The sequence below is a fragment of the Nannospalax galili genome, unplaced genomic scaffold, assembly GCF_000622305.1.
Source record: "Nannospalax galili isolate Female #2095 unplaced genomic scaffold, S.galili_v1.0 scaffold54, whole genome shotgun sequence".
Lineage (NCBI taxonomy): Eukaryota > Metazoa > Chordata > Mammalia > Rodentia > Spalacidae > Nannospalax > Nannospalax galili.
The window spans coordinates 12,814,763-12,829,803 of NW_008341028.1; the positions used below are offsets into that span (position 1 = coordinate 12,814,763).

Here is a 15,041-nt window from a genome sequence, read left to right on the forward strand (position 1 = left end):
CTCCCTCCCTTCCTTCCTTCCTATCTTTTTGAGACAGGTTCTCCCTGTAGCCCCAGCTGTCCTGGAACTCACTATGTAGACCAGACTGGCCTTGAACTCACAGAGATCCACCTGCCTCTGCTTCCTGAGTGCTGGGATTAAAGGCATGTGCCACCACACCCGGCACCAGGTATTTTTCATGATGAGGATAGTTCTATATTCTGCTGCTCTCCCCTTGTCTCACTGCAGATAAGCACTCTAACTAGGTTGGACTGTTCAAGGCTCCAGGTAATGGCTTTCTAATTTTGTTCAAGTCTAGGAGGTAATGGCTTTCTAATTTTGTTCAAGTCTAGGAGGTAAGGTGAACAGATGGAATGGATGACAGTATGTCCTCCCTTACAAAGTAGGCCTTACATGAGGCAGCTAAGGCTCCAGAGATGGCAGATGAACCCCAGCCCATCTTGCTTCCTTCCCCACTTTTCCCAGCAGGCCCTCTGTAGGTAGATTCCTGGTCTCAAAGTGGAAAGCCAACACTCATCTCTAACAAAGCACTATAGACCCCAGTCCATGCAGGTAAAAATTCCAAAGCTGAAATACAAAAGTATTTCTCTCCCTGCCTTGTTTTGTTTTTTTTTTTTTTTCCTTCTTTTATTTTATGAGACAAGGTCTTACTATAAAACCCAGGCCAGCCTCAAACTTACAGCAATACTCCTGCTTCAGCTCTTGGATGCTAGGATTATAGGCATGCACCACCACATCTAGCTTCAAGGTAGAATGATTTAGTAAAATCAGTATCAAGCTCTATTCCTTCTTGGAGTCTATGTGTGCCACTGGACCCATAACATCTGTCACTCCCTATGAACTACAAAGTCAGAGATAGATGGCCTGGCAGAAGGCAGGGCGAGTCTTCAGAACCAAATTAGAATCCTAAATGTTACCTTATCTCCAAGAGAAGGAACCAAAGTTCCCCAGATCATGTGAAGGAAACAATTCAAAGCTTCAAGGTACTGCCACATGCCTGCGTCTCCACTCTCAGGATGCCAAGCAGCCAGTCAATAGAGGAGTCCCTTCCCATCGCCACAGAAAAACAGGTTCTCTCTTGTCACACCAAGTACCTGTGTCCCCACACCAAAACTTGCCTAAACTCCACAGGGAAAGGGTGTGTGATTCAAGACAGGTCAACTCAACTCCATTCTAAACTCGTAACAGTGTGTCCTTAATATATAAAAGGAAAGGCAGGCTTTCAAGCCTAAGACTGCTCTCAAAGAGGCTGAAGCATCCTCCTAAGCTTCCTAATCAGGAATGCCACCTCTCCAAAGCATCACTACAAAGCCCCCAAACTATACACAGGTGAAAAAAACTAAAAGAAAATACACCTCTCTGTAAACCACACCTCATCCCTGCCTCTGTGATCCTCTCCTGTCCCCATACATCACTGCTCCAATGTGACTGTGTGGAAAACTCCTCAGCTGTGTCCAGGCAGCCAACTGCAGACAGCAAAGGTCCTGGCTCCCCCCTCAATCCTCAGTCTGCCAAATGAGGAGAAATCACAAGCCACTCATGGTCTCTCCTAGTGGCAAAAAGGGGGTGGCTGCCCAAATACCCAGTTTATCTGAGCCACTACTTGGAAAGCAGCAAAATACCCCTCCCCCCTTTTCAGTCTTTTTGAGATCTGTAGCTGCAGCTGGCCTGGAACTCGTGATGTAGATCAGGCTGGGATCGTTCTTTCAAAGATTACCTGCCTCTGCTTCTGCCTCTGAAATTGTGGGGTTAAAGGCGTGTGCCACCATGCCCGGTGCTATTTTCATTTTTACACAAAACATACCTATGCTCCATATGCTGTCTATAATTCGGGGGGGGTATGCAATGGTCACTCTTCAAAGACCTGATGAGCACGAAAGCACTATTTTTCTTGAAGAATGCTCTAAACATTAAAGGTTCCTTCTCCAGTTACAACCTCTCAGCTGCCTGCCACCAATCCTAGTCCTCTGCAACTGTCTGGCTTTGGGCTGATAAAGTATAGTCAGAGGCTTTACTGCTATTTAAACATGCTCCCAGAGGGAAGGCCTGGATGACGTAGCAAAACAGGAGGGACAGTGGGTCATCTGAAAGGATGTAAACACTGTATCATCACTGTGGTTTTCCGTCTCCAGGCTGCCACTGTGCCAGGCTCTGAAGAGAGCAGGAAACAGACAGGGGCTGACACAGCCACCTCTACACACACCCACACTCTTGCACTGAGAACTGAGGTGTGGGAGGCCGGGTACGGCAAAGAGCTCAATAGTCAGCAAACACCTGGGCATGTGTGCCATGAGGCTGGCTGGGGCAGCAAGAAGCTGAGAAGGCTGAGCAGCTGAGAACTGAATCCGGGAAAGCGGGAAAGGCTAGTCTTGGTCTGGCTCTGCTGCTGCCACACAGGTCTTGGGCTTCCACTTCCTGCCTGTAAACAATGGCAGGGTGGGAACACTTCCCAGTACTACACGACATCGGGATCCAGACGGCATTCTCCAGGGTCCCACTTCATAACCGCAGACTCCCTATCTCTGTGGCTTGCTCTGCCCCTGCTCTCATGTAAAGGTTCTCTTCTTTGGGGTCATAGAAAAGTTTGCACCTTTTTCTTTTGTATCTTTTTCTAGTTTAAAAACTGAAAAAGTCAAACAGTACAAAGGTATTTCAATCAAACAACAGAAAACTCCACAAGCATCCCTGTCACCCTTTCTCAGTCCCCTCACTTTGTCTCCTTCACAGCACCTGCCTTACTCATAGACAGGTTATCTCCACACCTGGAACAAGGACTTTCTTACTACCCAGGTCTCACAGATGAACTCCCTCTGGACTCTAGTTCTATAGCCCCTCCATTTCTTTCTGTTCTGTCCTTTCCCCTCCAGACTTCCTTCTCTGCTGGCTAGATATGCTGATACCCTCAATAACTAGTGTCTTTTCTTCTGTCATATACAATGAACCCTCATCACTTTAACATCTGCCTTAACTCTGGCTCTTCTGCCTCCTGGAGGAAAGGGGTTCGAAGAACATACAGAACAGCAGGACTGGGTCACTCTCAAACCCCATTGGCTAGGCTCCTCAGGCCTTCATGAACACATTCTGGGAACTAGAGAGATGGCTCAGTGGGTAAAAAGCTTCTACACAAGCATGAGGAACTGAGTTCAGATCCTGATCATGCACATAAAAAGCTGGGAGTAGTGTTGTAGACCTATAATCTCAGCCCTGGAAGGCAAAGACAGGAGGATCCTGAAGGCATGATGGCCAGCCAGTCTAGGCAATCAGTGAGATCCAGGCTCAGTGAGAGACCCTGTCTCAAAAATAAGGTGGAAGACGGAGCATGGTGGCACATGCCTTTAATCCCAGCAGTTGGGAGGCAGAGGCAGGCAGAGCTCTGTGAGATAAGAGGCCAACCTGGTCTACACAGAGCGTGCCAGGCAAGCTGGGGCCAAAAAGCTCCCCGCCCACCCAAAAGGTGGAGAGCAACTGCAGAAGACACCTGACATCAACTTCTAGCCTTCTGAGCACGCATGCATAGGCACATGCACACGCACGCATACACCACTCATAGACACGTACAGGCATGCAGCGCGCGTGCACACACACACACACACACACACACACACAAAGCCCGCTCGCACCCACACCAGCTATATCAAGCTGGCACCACCTTCCTTAAGTCTGTAACTTGATCCTACCTCCCTTACTTTCAGCAATTAAACAGAACTCCCCTCCGCCTTACCTTCCACTCCCACCCTCTCAGAACATCTGCAACACACACTTGCCTTTACCTTCTCCTCTCTCTGCTTGGTGGATGAGGCTTCTCTTCACCTTGCTCTGGGATGGTTCCTCAGGCTCCTCTTGTATAAATCATCTTCCCCCTTTACTCCCCAAAGTCTTCAAATTATTTCTTTCTACCAATTCTTTTTCATCAGCATTTAAAATATCTGTAGTCTTTCGGTCTCAAATGCACATCATCTCAAATATTCACTCCTTCCCTCACATTCCCACCATAACACAGCTGCAGTGGAAAGGCAGCCTGGGCAGGGAGGCGCTGGACTCAGACAGATATGAATTCAAATAAAACCTCTCTCCCTTAATTTAGGGGACTACTCTGTCTGTCTGTCTGTCTCTCTGTTTTCCTTCTAGCTCCTTGAAGATACTTTCCTCACCCCCTTTTCCTCACTGACCCCAGACCTCTCTTCCTCCTTACTTACATTCTCCCTGGGCAGGATCCTCTAGTCCCACAATAAGCTCATGACTCCCAAATCTATTTTCCAAGCCAGTTCCTCTTCTAGAGTCCTAGAACTGTACACTCCAGCTATTTCAAGAGCGCCCTGAGTCGTAAATGCAAAAGAGAACTCTTCTTTCTTTCCTCCTCTTGGTAATCCTCTCTCTTACTCTGGTAATAGCACCAAGCATTCACCCAGATGAGGAGCCTCCTCTTCCTACCACTTTCCACCTGAGTAGATCACAAATTCATTCACTCAAAGTAATATTTATAGACTGGCTATTACACGTTAAACATTACGCTAAGCATTGAGATTCAACAGTAAAAAAGATTCAGTTTGAGTCTTATAACTGCAAAATTATTATCACTGCTTCATATTTTGCCACTTTCCCACCGCAACTGGGCCAAAGGCTCAGTTCGGCCTCTTGTCGTTTCTCTGGTGGATGGCTGTGAAAAACCTTCCAGGAGGTCTCTCCCTGCCTCCATATGTATCTCATTTCTGGGATCTCTCTCCTTTTTAATATTTTATTCATTTTTCCTTTATGTGTATAAATATTTCGCCTGCAGGTAAGTGTTCCACGTGCATGTAGTGCCTGCATGCCCCATCTCCCAGAACCAGAGTTACAGATGTTTGTTAACCAACATGTGAGTCCTGAGAACCAAATCCAGTGCCTCTGAAAGAGCAGTAAGTGTTCTTAATCACTGAGTCCCTCCTTCTGGGATCTCTGAATATGAGCATCTGATCATGAGAAACTGTAAAACCTTCCAATAGGACTGGGCATATGGCTGACAGGTAGAGCACTTGCCTAGCATCATAAAGCCATAGGTTTTGATTTCCAGCACTGAAAAAAACAAATCCTCTAGTAATGGCCTCCTGTGACTTCCAGGTGAAGCCCAGAAGACATTGGATGATCCTAAGAAAAGGTTCGTCACTTGCTTGCCCTGTGCAGTAATATCATTATAATAGAACTCTGCAAACAGGCCCGTCTTCTCAACACTCTCCTTGTCACAAGTTGCTTCCTCCAACTGAAATAAACTTGGCAGTCCTTCCATACTTCTCCTGGATAAGTAATAACTCTGGTTTTCCTTTTATAAAACTGTCTGGTCAATCCCCCACCCTTTCCAAGGAGTGCTGCCTACATGATCATGAAGCATACAAACATTTTTCATAGCACTTATCTTAATTATGCTGTTTGTCTATCTTCTCACGTAGGCTGTGAGTTCCTCAACAGCAGGGACCAATCTGTGGTCTTTGTATTCCCAGTGCCTAATATATGTAGTCAATTCAATAAGTGTTTGCTAAAAAAAGTGAATGATGCTAGAATTAAAAAAAAAAAAAAAGCACATTTAATGCTACGTATGCATAATGGTTCTGCTACATAATTATCAGGAATAAATAGCAAACAATCTAAAGATTTCTTTTACACATCCAAATCTAGTCCTAAGACTGGGGTGAAGGTTGCTAAGCAGATGCCCAGGCTTATAGAGTGCCTTTTCTGACACTCTGAAGACCTCTAGGTCTATAAATCCAAAGACTTAGGTCTTTCCACTTTTCTGGAAGGGAAAACTTGCTTTTAGGGTACCTAAAACCTAAAAATGTTTAGCGTAGTGCAAAAGTCTCTCCCTCTACTCAGCTCGCTCCTCCCCAAATCAAAACATTTCTATCCTATCAATGCACTAGATTCATAAAATCCTAGCACCATAAGAGAAAATGCATGGGTTTGGGTTGTAATATGGCATTTGGTCGGAAACTAGGAAAGCACCCCCATCTCAGACACCTTCGCACTCTTTGATGCCTACCCTGCTACCCTGTACCCATAGGTTCTGGTACTCTACTAAATTTGGCCAAAGTTTAGTCTATGCCCACGTTATTCTCCTCCTGCTCCCTCCTCCCCGCTCCTCACACTTGGCTCTCACCTCCTCATGCACAGCCTACAAAAAGTCCCTAAAACACTCATTACCCACTCTCTTCATCTCAGCCAAGACACATGAAGCACTTACTGTGCATCAGGAACTGTTCTAGGTGCTGGTGCAGTTAAAAAGAAAAACCAGCCTTGGTCCCTGCCTTTGAGGAGCTCACAGTCTAATGGGAGAGACAAATACAACTACTAAACCATGTGATGAGAGCTAAGGCTACCTCCAGAAAGAGAAGAAGGCTTAATATCAGAAGAGACTTCTGAGTACAATCTGGAACCATTAGTTTTGTGCCAAGCCACCACATGAGGGCATTCACAGAATTGGGACAGACACTGGTGGAGCTAGGGAAGGAGGCAGGGGCCACCTTATCAAACTTTTATCCCAGTAAAATGCCAGTCTCAGAAGCCAATTGCCCTGAGCCTGGAGCCTCCCCTTGATGCTGGTCTCAACCTTCACCCTCCAGACACCCTACTCAGAACTGCTCGCTGTCCCACACACTGATGAAATGAAAACTGCTGGAAAGCCCATCCCCATCCCAGGTTCTCTTGCAAAGTTGCAGTCAGGTCTTTTCTTTTTCTCCCTACTTTTAAAGCTTCATCTGTTTTTCCAATCCCATCGCTACCAGAAAAAGAACATCTTATGATTCTAGATCCCAGGAACTAACTTTTTCTTCTACCACTGAGCCATTTCATGGGCCCCATGTTTCTATATTGTTTATATTATAAACAATGCTCTAATAAATAGGCATGTGTTTGTGAGTGTGTTAAGAGTGTGGAGGTGTGTATGTAAGCATTGTGAAGGTTTTGGCATAATACATTCTTTTTAAAAAAATATTTTTAGCCGAGCGTGGTAGCACACGCCTTTAGTCCCCGCATTCAGGAGGCAGAGGCAGGTAGATCTCTGTGAGTTCCAGGCCAGTCTGGTCTACATAGTGAGTTCCAGGCCAGCTGGGGCTACAGGGAGACCCTGTCTCAAAAAAGACAAAAAACAAAACAACAACAAAAAAAATTTATTTAATATGTATACCTGCATGTAGGTAAGTGCACCCGTGTCATTCAATGACCAAGGAGGACAGAAGAGGCTGTCATGAACTGGAGTTACGGACGGTTGTTAGCTGCCATGCAGGTGCTGGGATTTGAACCCGGGTCTTCTGCAAGAATAGTCAGTGTTCTTAACTGCTGAGCCATCTCTCCAGCCCACATAATACATTCTTAGAGGCAGAAATACTAGGCCAAAGGTATGAAAATTTTTGCTTACAGTACTGCCAAATTACTCTTCAAATTATTGTTATTTATTTGTAACCCAAACCCATATATGTCATCAGACCATCTCAAGTCTATCTCTGCCAAGTGGTTAAAAAACAAAACACGGGCTGGAAAGATGGTCAGCAGTTAAAGTGCTTCCTGCTTTTCCAAAGGTCCCAAGTTCAGGTCCCAGCATCCATACTGGGCTGCTTACAACTACCTGTAACCCCAGTTCCAGGGGATCTGATGCCCTCTTCTGGCCTCTATAGGCACCAGAACTCACATGTACGTAACACACAAACAAAAAAATCTTTGTTTTAATAAAAGAACATTCAGCAGAGGCAGGTGGATCTCTGTGAGTTCAAGGCCAGCCTGGTCTACACAGTGAGTTCCAGGATAGCTGGGGCTACAGGGAGACCCTGTCTGAAAAAGACCAAAAAAAAGAGAACATTCGAGGGCTGGAGAGATGGCTTAGCAGTTAAGAGGACCCAGGGTTCAGTTCTCAGCACCCACATGGCAGCTAACAACCATCTGTAACTCCAGTTTTATACATTTAAAAAAAAAAAACCTCAAAATATGCCTCAATTAGCATTTCTTTAATAATGACTAAATTTAAGCACTGCTATGCAATTACTAGCTATATTCTTTGTACTTCTTTTAGTAATTGTTTATTTATCTTGGGTATTTTTGGAAACAGGGTTTCATATGTAGCCTCCAACTTGCTATGTAGCCAAGGCTGACTCTGAACTCCCGATCTTCCTGCCTCCACCTCACAAGTGCTAAGATTACCGGTGGATACTGCCATGCCTTTTACTGATATGTGGAGTTCTATCTAGATTTTAACCATGCCATTCATTCATTCATTCATTCACTCATTCATTCTTTAATTTTACACATACTCAGGGCTTTGTACAAGTACTCTATCGTTGAGCTTCACCCCAACAATTACCATTATCTTTTAAGATACACACATCTGGCCCATTTTGTGCATTTTTTTCTTTTTATGTTTTTTTTGGTTTTGATGTTTAGAAACAAGGTGTCTCACAATAGCCCAGGTTGACCTCAAACTCAGGCAATCTTCCTGCTTCAGTCTCTTGAATGCTGGATTATGCCATATGCCCAGCTTGTTCTTTATTTCTTTAACCTTATGGTTTCTTTTAATTTTCACATTGTCAAATATCAGTCTTCCCCCCCACCTTGATTAGAAAGGACTATTCTACCCCGAAGATTACAAGTTCCTTCTAATGCTTTTATGGTATAGAGCTTATTCTTTAGTTAGTTAATCTACCTAGAATTTAGTTTGTTTGGCATAAGGATTTAATTTTTTCCAAATGGATAACTAATCATCATCCTTATATCTACTGAGTAATTATTTTTTCACTTTTGACTAGAAAGGCACTGTTTAGCACAGTTCAGTCTTTACATACATATGGACTCATGCTAGTCTCTGGAACTTTCTGTCCTGGCAGTGTTATAACCAGGGCAATCTACCACACTCCTCATCTTTATCATCTTTTATCATTTCTCTAATACATAAGCCCCTCTGACTTATTTAGTCCCACACTCCCATTCTTACACCAGTTATTTCCTCCTCTCCACCAATTACCCTTGCAATCGTGTTGTCAGTCACTTTACCAACATCCTCAGCCCTTTCTTTACATTTCCTCCCTAACTGTAGCCCCGTTCTTTCCAGGACCAAAACACAACACTTCCCCTCTAACTTGCTCTGAGAAGCAGTGTCTTCTCCCACCCTGGGGTTGAGACTTTGTGCTATTTCTCGACCATCTACCCAGCTTCCATGCCCATCTGTAGTTCATGCCATCTGGCTATGGAATCTTAAGTCTCTCCTTATCACAATACTCTGCAACTTCCTGGTCATTTTGCTATTTATGTGACACTTTGACTCCTGGTGTCCTGGAGTCTTCCCCTCCACCCCAAGGCTGGCTTTCATCTGAGATGATCTCAACATTCAAGAGGAGGAAATAACCTACATTCTGGCTTAGTTTTCCAAGTAACATCCTCCTCCTCAGCCAGTCTCCTGTGATCACCTGTTGAACCATCCTGTCCTTTGGAAATAGCCAAATTCCTCCCCCAAGGTTTTAGTCTTGTTTTGTTTTGTTGGCTGATTTCTAAGATACATTTTACTGGACACATCCAAAATCAAAACTTACGGTTAATCATGCTCGGTCTGTTGGTCAATTTCTTTTTCTTTTCATTCTTTAATCTTTCCTTTTTCTTCTATCTTTGTGAATTGGCATCAACATGTAAATAAGAATGAATATTCAAACTGCTAAATTACCAATATGAGAGTTATCTTCAGCATCCCACTCTAACTCCTAACTCCCTACTTCCAAACACACCATCTCCTAAATCTCTGGGCAGTCCAGAAGGGCCCTGTCCCTGCAGCTGTCAACCTACTCTTCAAATAACTCTCTTAGCTGGACCACTACACAAGCTTTAACAAAAAATTTATTATATTTTATTTATGAGTATGAGTGTTTTGCCTGCATGTAAGTATGCCCATGTCATGAAATGCCTATGGAAGTAGAAAAGGGTGTTGGATCCCCTCAAACTGGAGTTACAGGTGGTTGTTGGTCACCATGTGGGTGCTGGACTTCGGCAAGAGCAACACGTGCTCTTAACCTGAGTCAGCTCTCCAGCCTCCCACTATACCAACCTTTAAACTGTTTTTCCTGTTTCTAGTTTTACTGCCACTGATCCCACACACAGCCAATTTAGTCACATCACTTATTCTGTTTAATGGCCCTTACTGGCCTTCCTTTAAAGCTCCTGCTGACTACCACTCATTATGTTGCTTCTGACTCTTTACTGATCACTTTTCAGAACTCAGCCCACTTGAGATTTACGTACTTCAACCACACCGACCTTGGCTTTCTGGAGTAGGTCTGGAAGGCTTCTTACCTGAAGGCCTTTCCACAAGCTCTCCTCTGTGGAATACCATCTCCATCCCCACCAACTCCTCCTTTCACGTCTGATTAAATAACTCCCCAAGAAAAGCTTTTCAAACTGCACCTTCCCAACCCTCCTCATCTGCACTCTCAAAGCATCCTGTTCTTCAAATACCCCAGAAAAAAATTTATACTTTATTGTATGTCTATATTCCCACTTTGAGTAACTGTAATCCTTATCAAGGATGACCTTCAACTTATGATCCTCCTGCCTTCATCTCCTGAGTGCTGAGATTTTATGTTCTAACCTGCCCACCTTATGTGGTGCTGGGGATCACACCTAGGGCTTTATACATGCTAAGTAAGCACTCGACCACCTGTGCTACATCCCCAGTTCCAAACTGCAATTCTTAAGGATGAGGACAGTTCAATTAATGTATTCTTTGGATACAGTGCTATTTACAAATTATAGTTGGTTAATAAGTACTAAGTGTACTAAGGATGGGAGGAAGGAAGGGCTAGAAATGCTAATGCAAAATGAAAACAATGGAGCAAAACCAGTGATACACTAAATGGTAATAAATAACCAGCTAGATGTTAGAAGTTACGATTTTAAATTGATAACCCTAAGGTTTGATCAGAACTCAAGTTTCCCGGAGGCCAAGTTTTCTAAATCACTAACTAGCCTGACAAAGACAAAAATGAGCACTGCAAAAATGCAGTGAAGAGACGAAAACCTTGGTGGACAGATCTGGCTGGAATTTCTGTCCCACCACTACTAGCTGGGTAACCTTGGCAGGTATTTTGCCTCCAAGTCTCGGTCCTGGTCCTCAGCTCACAGAGCTGGACTGACAAAGCAAGGGTATAACACAGCTCAAGTGCCAGCCACTGGACCAAGGCTAGCTTCCTTCCCCTTTCTACTTCCCTTTTTCCACTAGGTCAGTTTTACCACAGCAAAGCTCCACTGTGTGACACTTGCCTGGAGGAGTCCTGGAACAGGGCGCCTTGGGGTATAGCCAAGAGGGTTTTTCAAGGGCTTCTTTTAAAATTTATTTTCATTTTATGTGTATGAGTGTTTTGCCTGTATAATGTGTTAAGTGGACCACATGCATGTAACACCCGTGGTAGCCAGAAGAGGTCATCAGATCCCATGGAACTGGAATTATCCAGAAAGTTGTTAGCAGACATGTTGGTCCTGGGAACTGAATCCAGGTCCCCTGGAAGTGAGGCAAGTGCTCTTAGCTGCTGAGCAATCCCCCCCCCCCCCCCCCCCCCTTCCTCCTCTTCTTCTTCTAAGGGCTTCTTACAGGAGGCCAAAGACTCCATTACCATGTGATGCCACTGTACAGCAGCCTGACAGCTCCAACATACAAAAGAAGCAATTTGAATCTGCCCCAATCCAGGTCTGCAGTCTCAATTAAAAGAACATAGCCACTAATGAGCAATCTTAGCACCAGTTACTACAAAGTCAGTAGTAGGCAGAACAGTACTGTGGTTTTACACCTCACCTATAAACACTGTGCCTGGTAAGCAGCCCCCCACCCCCATCTCCAAGAGCTTCACAAAAGAAATAGGCAGTTGTTTACTGGCAGCTGAGCCGATGAGCACCCCTACTTCCTGCACTTGAGCATACTCGGCCACCAGGAGTAATTCTCACTGATCCCAAACCCGACCACTGGGCACACCATTGTTCACTGGGGAAGATTAAGCAATGCCCCAACTTTCACCACAGAGGCAAAAGACAGAAAGAGAACAGGCACCTAATCATAGGCTTTTTTCACTACACCTAGGGAGAAGCGAACCCAATCTGTCTCCCTAGGACAATATATTGCAGACAGAAAGAAAAACCTTGAAGCAGGTCACAAAAAACTCTTTGCACACACACTTCTCTCACTCCACATAACCAACTCATTCTCTTCAGCAGCTCTGGTTATCAGGTTATCAACAGCTCCACAACAATGAGAGAAAGCTCCAAAAATTGGACTGGCTAAATATTTTGAGGTGATTCAAATGGAGGCCTACAATTTTAATAGGTTAAGAAAGTTACAACATGCCCTAGCATGAGATTATGCAGCTAAAATGTTCACAAGTAGTGTTTAAAAGATACAAACAGGTTAGTGAATATGTTAAAGATGTAACGAAATGCTTCTTCTAATCATGTGGTTGTTTAAAAAGAAAAGATACAAACAGGGGCTGGAGAGATGGCTCATCGGTTAAGAACACTGACTGTTCTTGCAGAAGACCGGGGTTCGAATCCCAGCACCCACATGGCAGCTAACAACTACATGCTACTCTAGTTCCAGGGGATCCAACAGCCTCTTCTGTCTCCTACGGACATTGCATGAGATGGGTGCACTTACCCACATGCAGTCATAACACTCATACACATAAAATTTAAAAAAAAATAAATAAAATATTTGAAGAAATAAAAAAGTAAAAAATAAAAGATACACACAAAACCGATACCAACTGGCAAAATCACACCAATGGCCTACTTCACTCTTACTGGAAGAGAGGAAGTACAGGGTAGAAGGAAGTGGAAGGAAGGCCATCACTGGGGCTCATACTCTGGGTTTGCTCTTGAAAAAAATTTTTTTCTCTCCAGTTTTTTGTAGTGCTGGGGTCAGACCCAGAGCTTTGTGCATGCTAGGTAAGTAATCTGTCAGTGACACCCTTAGATTCATTTTACTTTAAAAATTACCAAATTCTTCTCACTGCTTAACCATCCTTCAAAGAGAGCAAAGGCATTCACAACTATTTTTTTTATTATCCCCAGAATGGCTTAAAATTCAGGAAGATAAAAAACTAAAATAAAAAGGGGAAATTAGGGCCGGGCATGGTGGCGCACACCTTTAATCCCAGCACTCCAGAGGCAGAGGCAGGCAGATCTCTGTGAGTTCAAGGCCAGCCTGGTCTACATAGTGAGTTCCAAGACAGCTGGGGCTACAGGGAGACCCTGTCTCAAAAAGACCAAAAAGAAAAGAAACAAGAATCATGATGCCTTTAGGGATTAGGGATAGATAGTAAATCTTCATTTTCAATTTGAACTTGATTTTGAGCAACCTAGGAAACATACCTTTGGGTGTGTCTGTGAGGGTGTCCCTAGAAACTGGTTTAACTGAGGAGGAAAGACCCATCCTAAATGTAAATGGTACCATGCCATGGGGAGGGGTGTCACACAAATAAAAAGGGAAACTGAGAAAGTTACTGTGTGTTATGTGCATCAGCACTCTGCTCTCAGCAGACTGTGGTGCAATGCGACCACCTGTGCCAGACTCAACTGGCTGCATCAAGCTCCTATAACCCAAGCTCTCAGCCCAGATGGATTGTACTTCCTATAATAGAGAACCAAAATAAACCCTTAAATTGTGGGGGGGGTTTGCCCCCCCCCCTTTTTTTTTTGAGACAGGGTCTCCCTGCATCCCCAGCTGTCCTGAAACTCACTATGTAGATCAGGCTGGCCTTGAACTCACAGAGCTCTACCTGCCTCTGCCTCCCCCTGTGCTGGGATTAAAGGCGTGCGCCACCACCCATGGCTTAAGTTTTTTTAATCACAGCGATGAGAAAAGTGCCCCTTATAAACACACAAAGCAACCCTTTAATACAACAGATCTAACAAACTGTTATTAAATATCCACTATATCGCACCCTCACCTCCATGCACCAGGCCTGGACTTTAAGTTCAGACCTAACCCTCTGGGCCTCTGCCTCAAGTCCCTGGAAGCTCACTGCTTTGTGAATGTGTTCTATGATTTTTCTCTGTTTAAACATTTACTGAAAATGTTATGAACCAGACATATTCTGGTCTTCACTATGCAGCCCTGGTCACAGCCTCAGTAGGACCCAGTGCCACCTGAGCACGGTTCAAAGGATCACCTTAAATGTCTACACTGGCATAGTGTTTTCAGTATTTTGATATTCTGATTGAACAGTGGTCCGTCCTACAGCAGGCATTTTCAAAAATGAAAACCTCAATACACACCAAATAAAGGGTTCCCGATAAGCCTAGCTCCCCAAAGTCCGCTCAGTAAAGGGGTGCGTGGACGATGGGGGTTATGGCTAGGGAGGCTGGGGAGGCCAGCTGCAGAAAATGCAAGAGGAAAGGGGTGTGAGAGTGGAGAGGGTTAGGGAAAAGCCAGCGCAAGGAGTCCGGGCGATCTGCGGGGGCTGATTCACCCCAGAACAAGGCGAGGGAGGTAGGGGTGTGACTCACCTGCGAAGTTGGGCCGGGGCCAAGAGCCGGTACCGAAGAGCAGGTTACGGTAGCGTCGGAAGGCCTCGTCCAGGACAACGCAGCCCGGCTGAGCGGCCGAACTGACATGGTACCGGAACTGGAAGTTGTTGGGGTAGAGGGTGTAGCACTGGGAATAGATTTGGATGTATTGGGGCCAGGGCCACACCGCGGAGGCCCAAAACGTTAACGACGCCCCCAGCAACAGCGAAACCCAGAGCCTGGAGCCCGCCATGTCCCACCGGGGATCTCTCTCAGCAGGCTGAGCCCACGTGAGGCCCCAGTCAGGTGAGCCGGACCCGCGTGACAATCGCAGGGTCACGTGACCGTGCGGCGGCGGTCGGGACTGGTTCTGGCTCCCCGGGCTGCAGTTAGTGGACTGTGAAGCTGGAACTGTGAACACTTGAGGGAGCTGGTCCGTCTAAGGCCGCCAGGGCCGCCCAATGAAATAATCCGGAGAGGAACTATTCATTGTGGTTTCAAGTCCTCCTAAACCAGGAGTCAAAATCACGATGATAGGAAAAGGTGTA

The 15,041-nt window shown here is 45.0% G+C and overlaps 1 protein-coding gene across 2 annotated transcripts in view; it reads right to left on the minus strand.

Moving 5' to 3' along the window:
• Hexa (hexosaminidase subunit alpha) overlaps nucleotides 1–14,807 on the minus strand; it is a 27,004-nt gene extending 12,197 nt beyond the window's left edge. Inside the window, exon 1 of one of the 2 annotated variants that reach the window (XM_008836435.3) lies at nucleotides 14,494–14,807. In XM_008836435.3, coding sequence (XP_008834657.1) covers nucleotides 14,494–14,746 — 253 coding nt within the window. In that variant the 5' untranslated portion in view covers nucleotides 14,747–14,807. The remainder of the gene's footprint in view (nucleotides 1–14,493) is intronic. The other variant, XM_029565061.1, reaches the window with a different exon arrangement.
• Nucleotides 14,808–15,041: the final 234 nt, after the last annotated feature.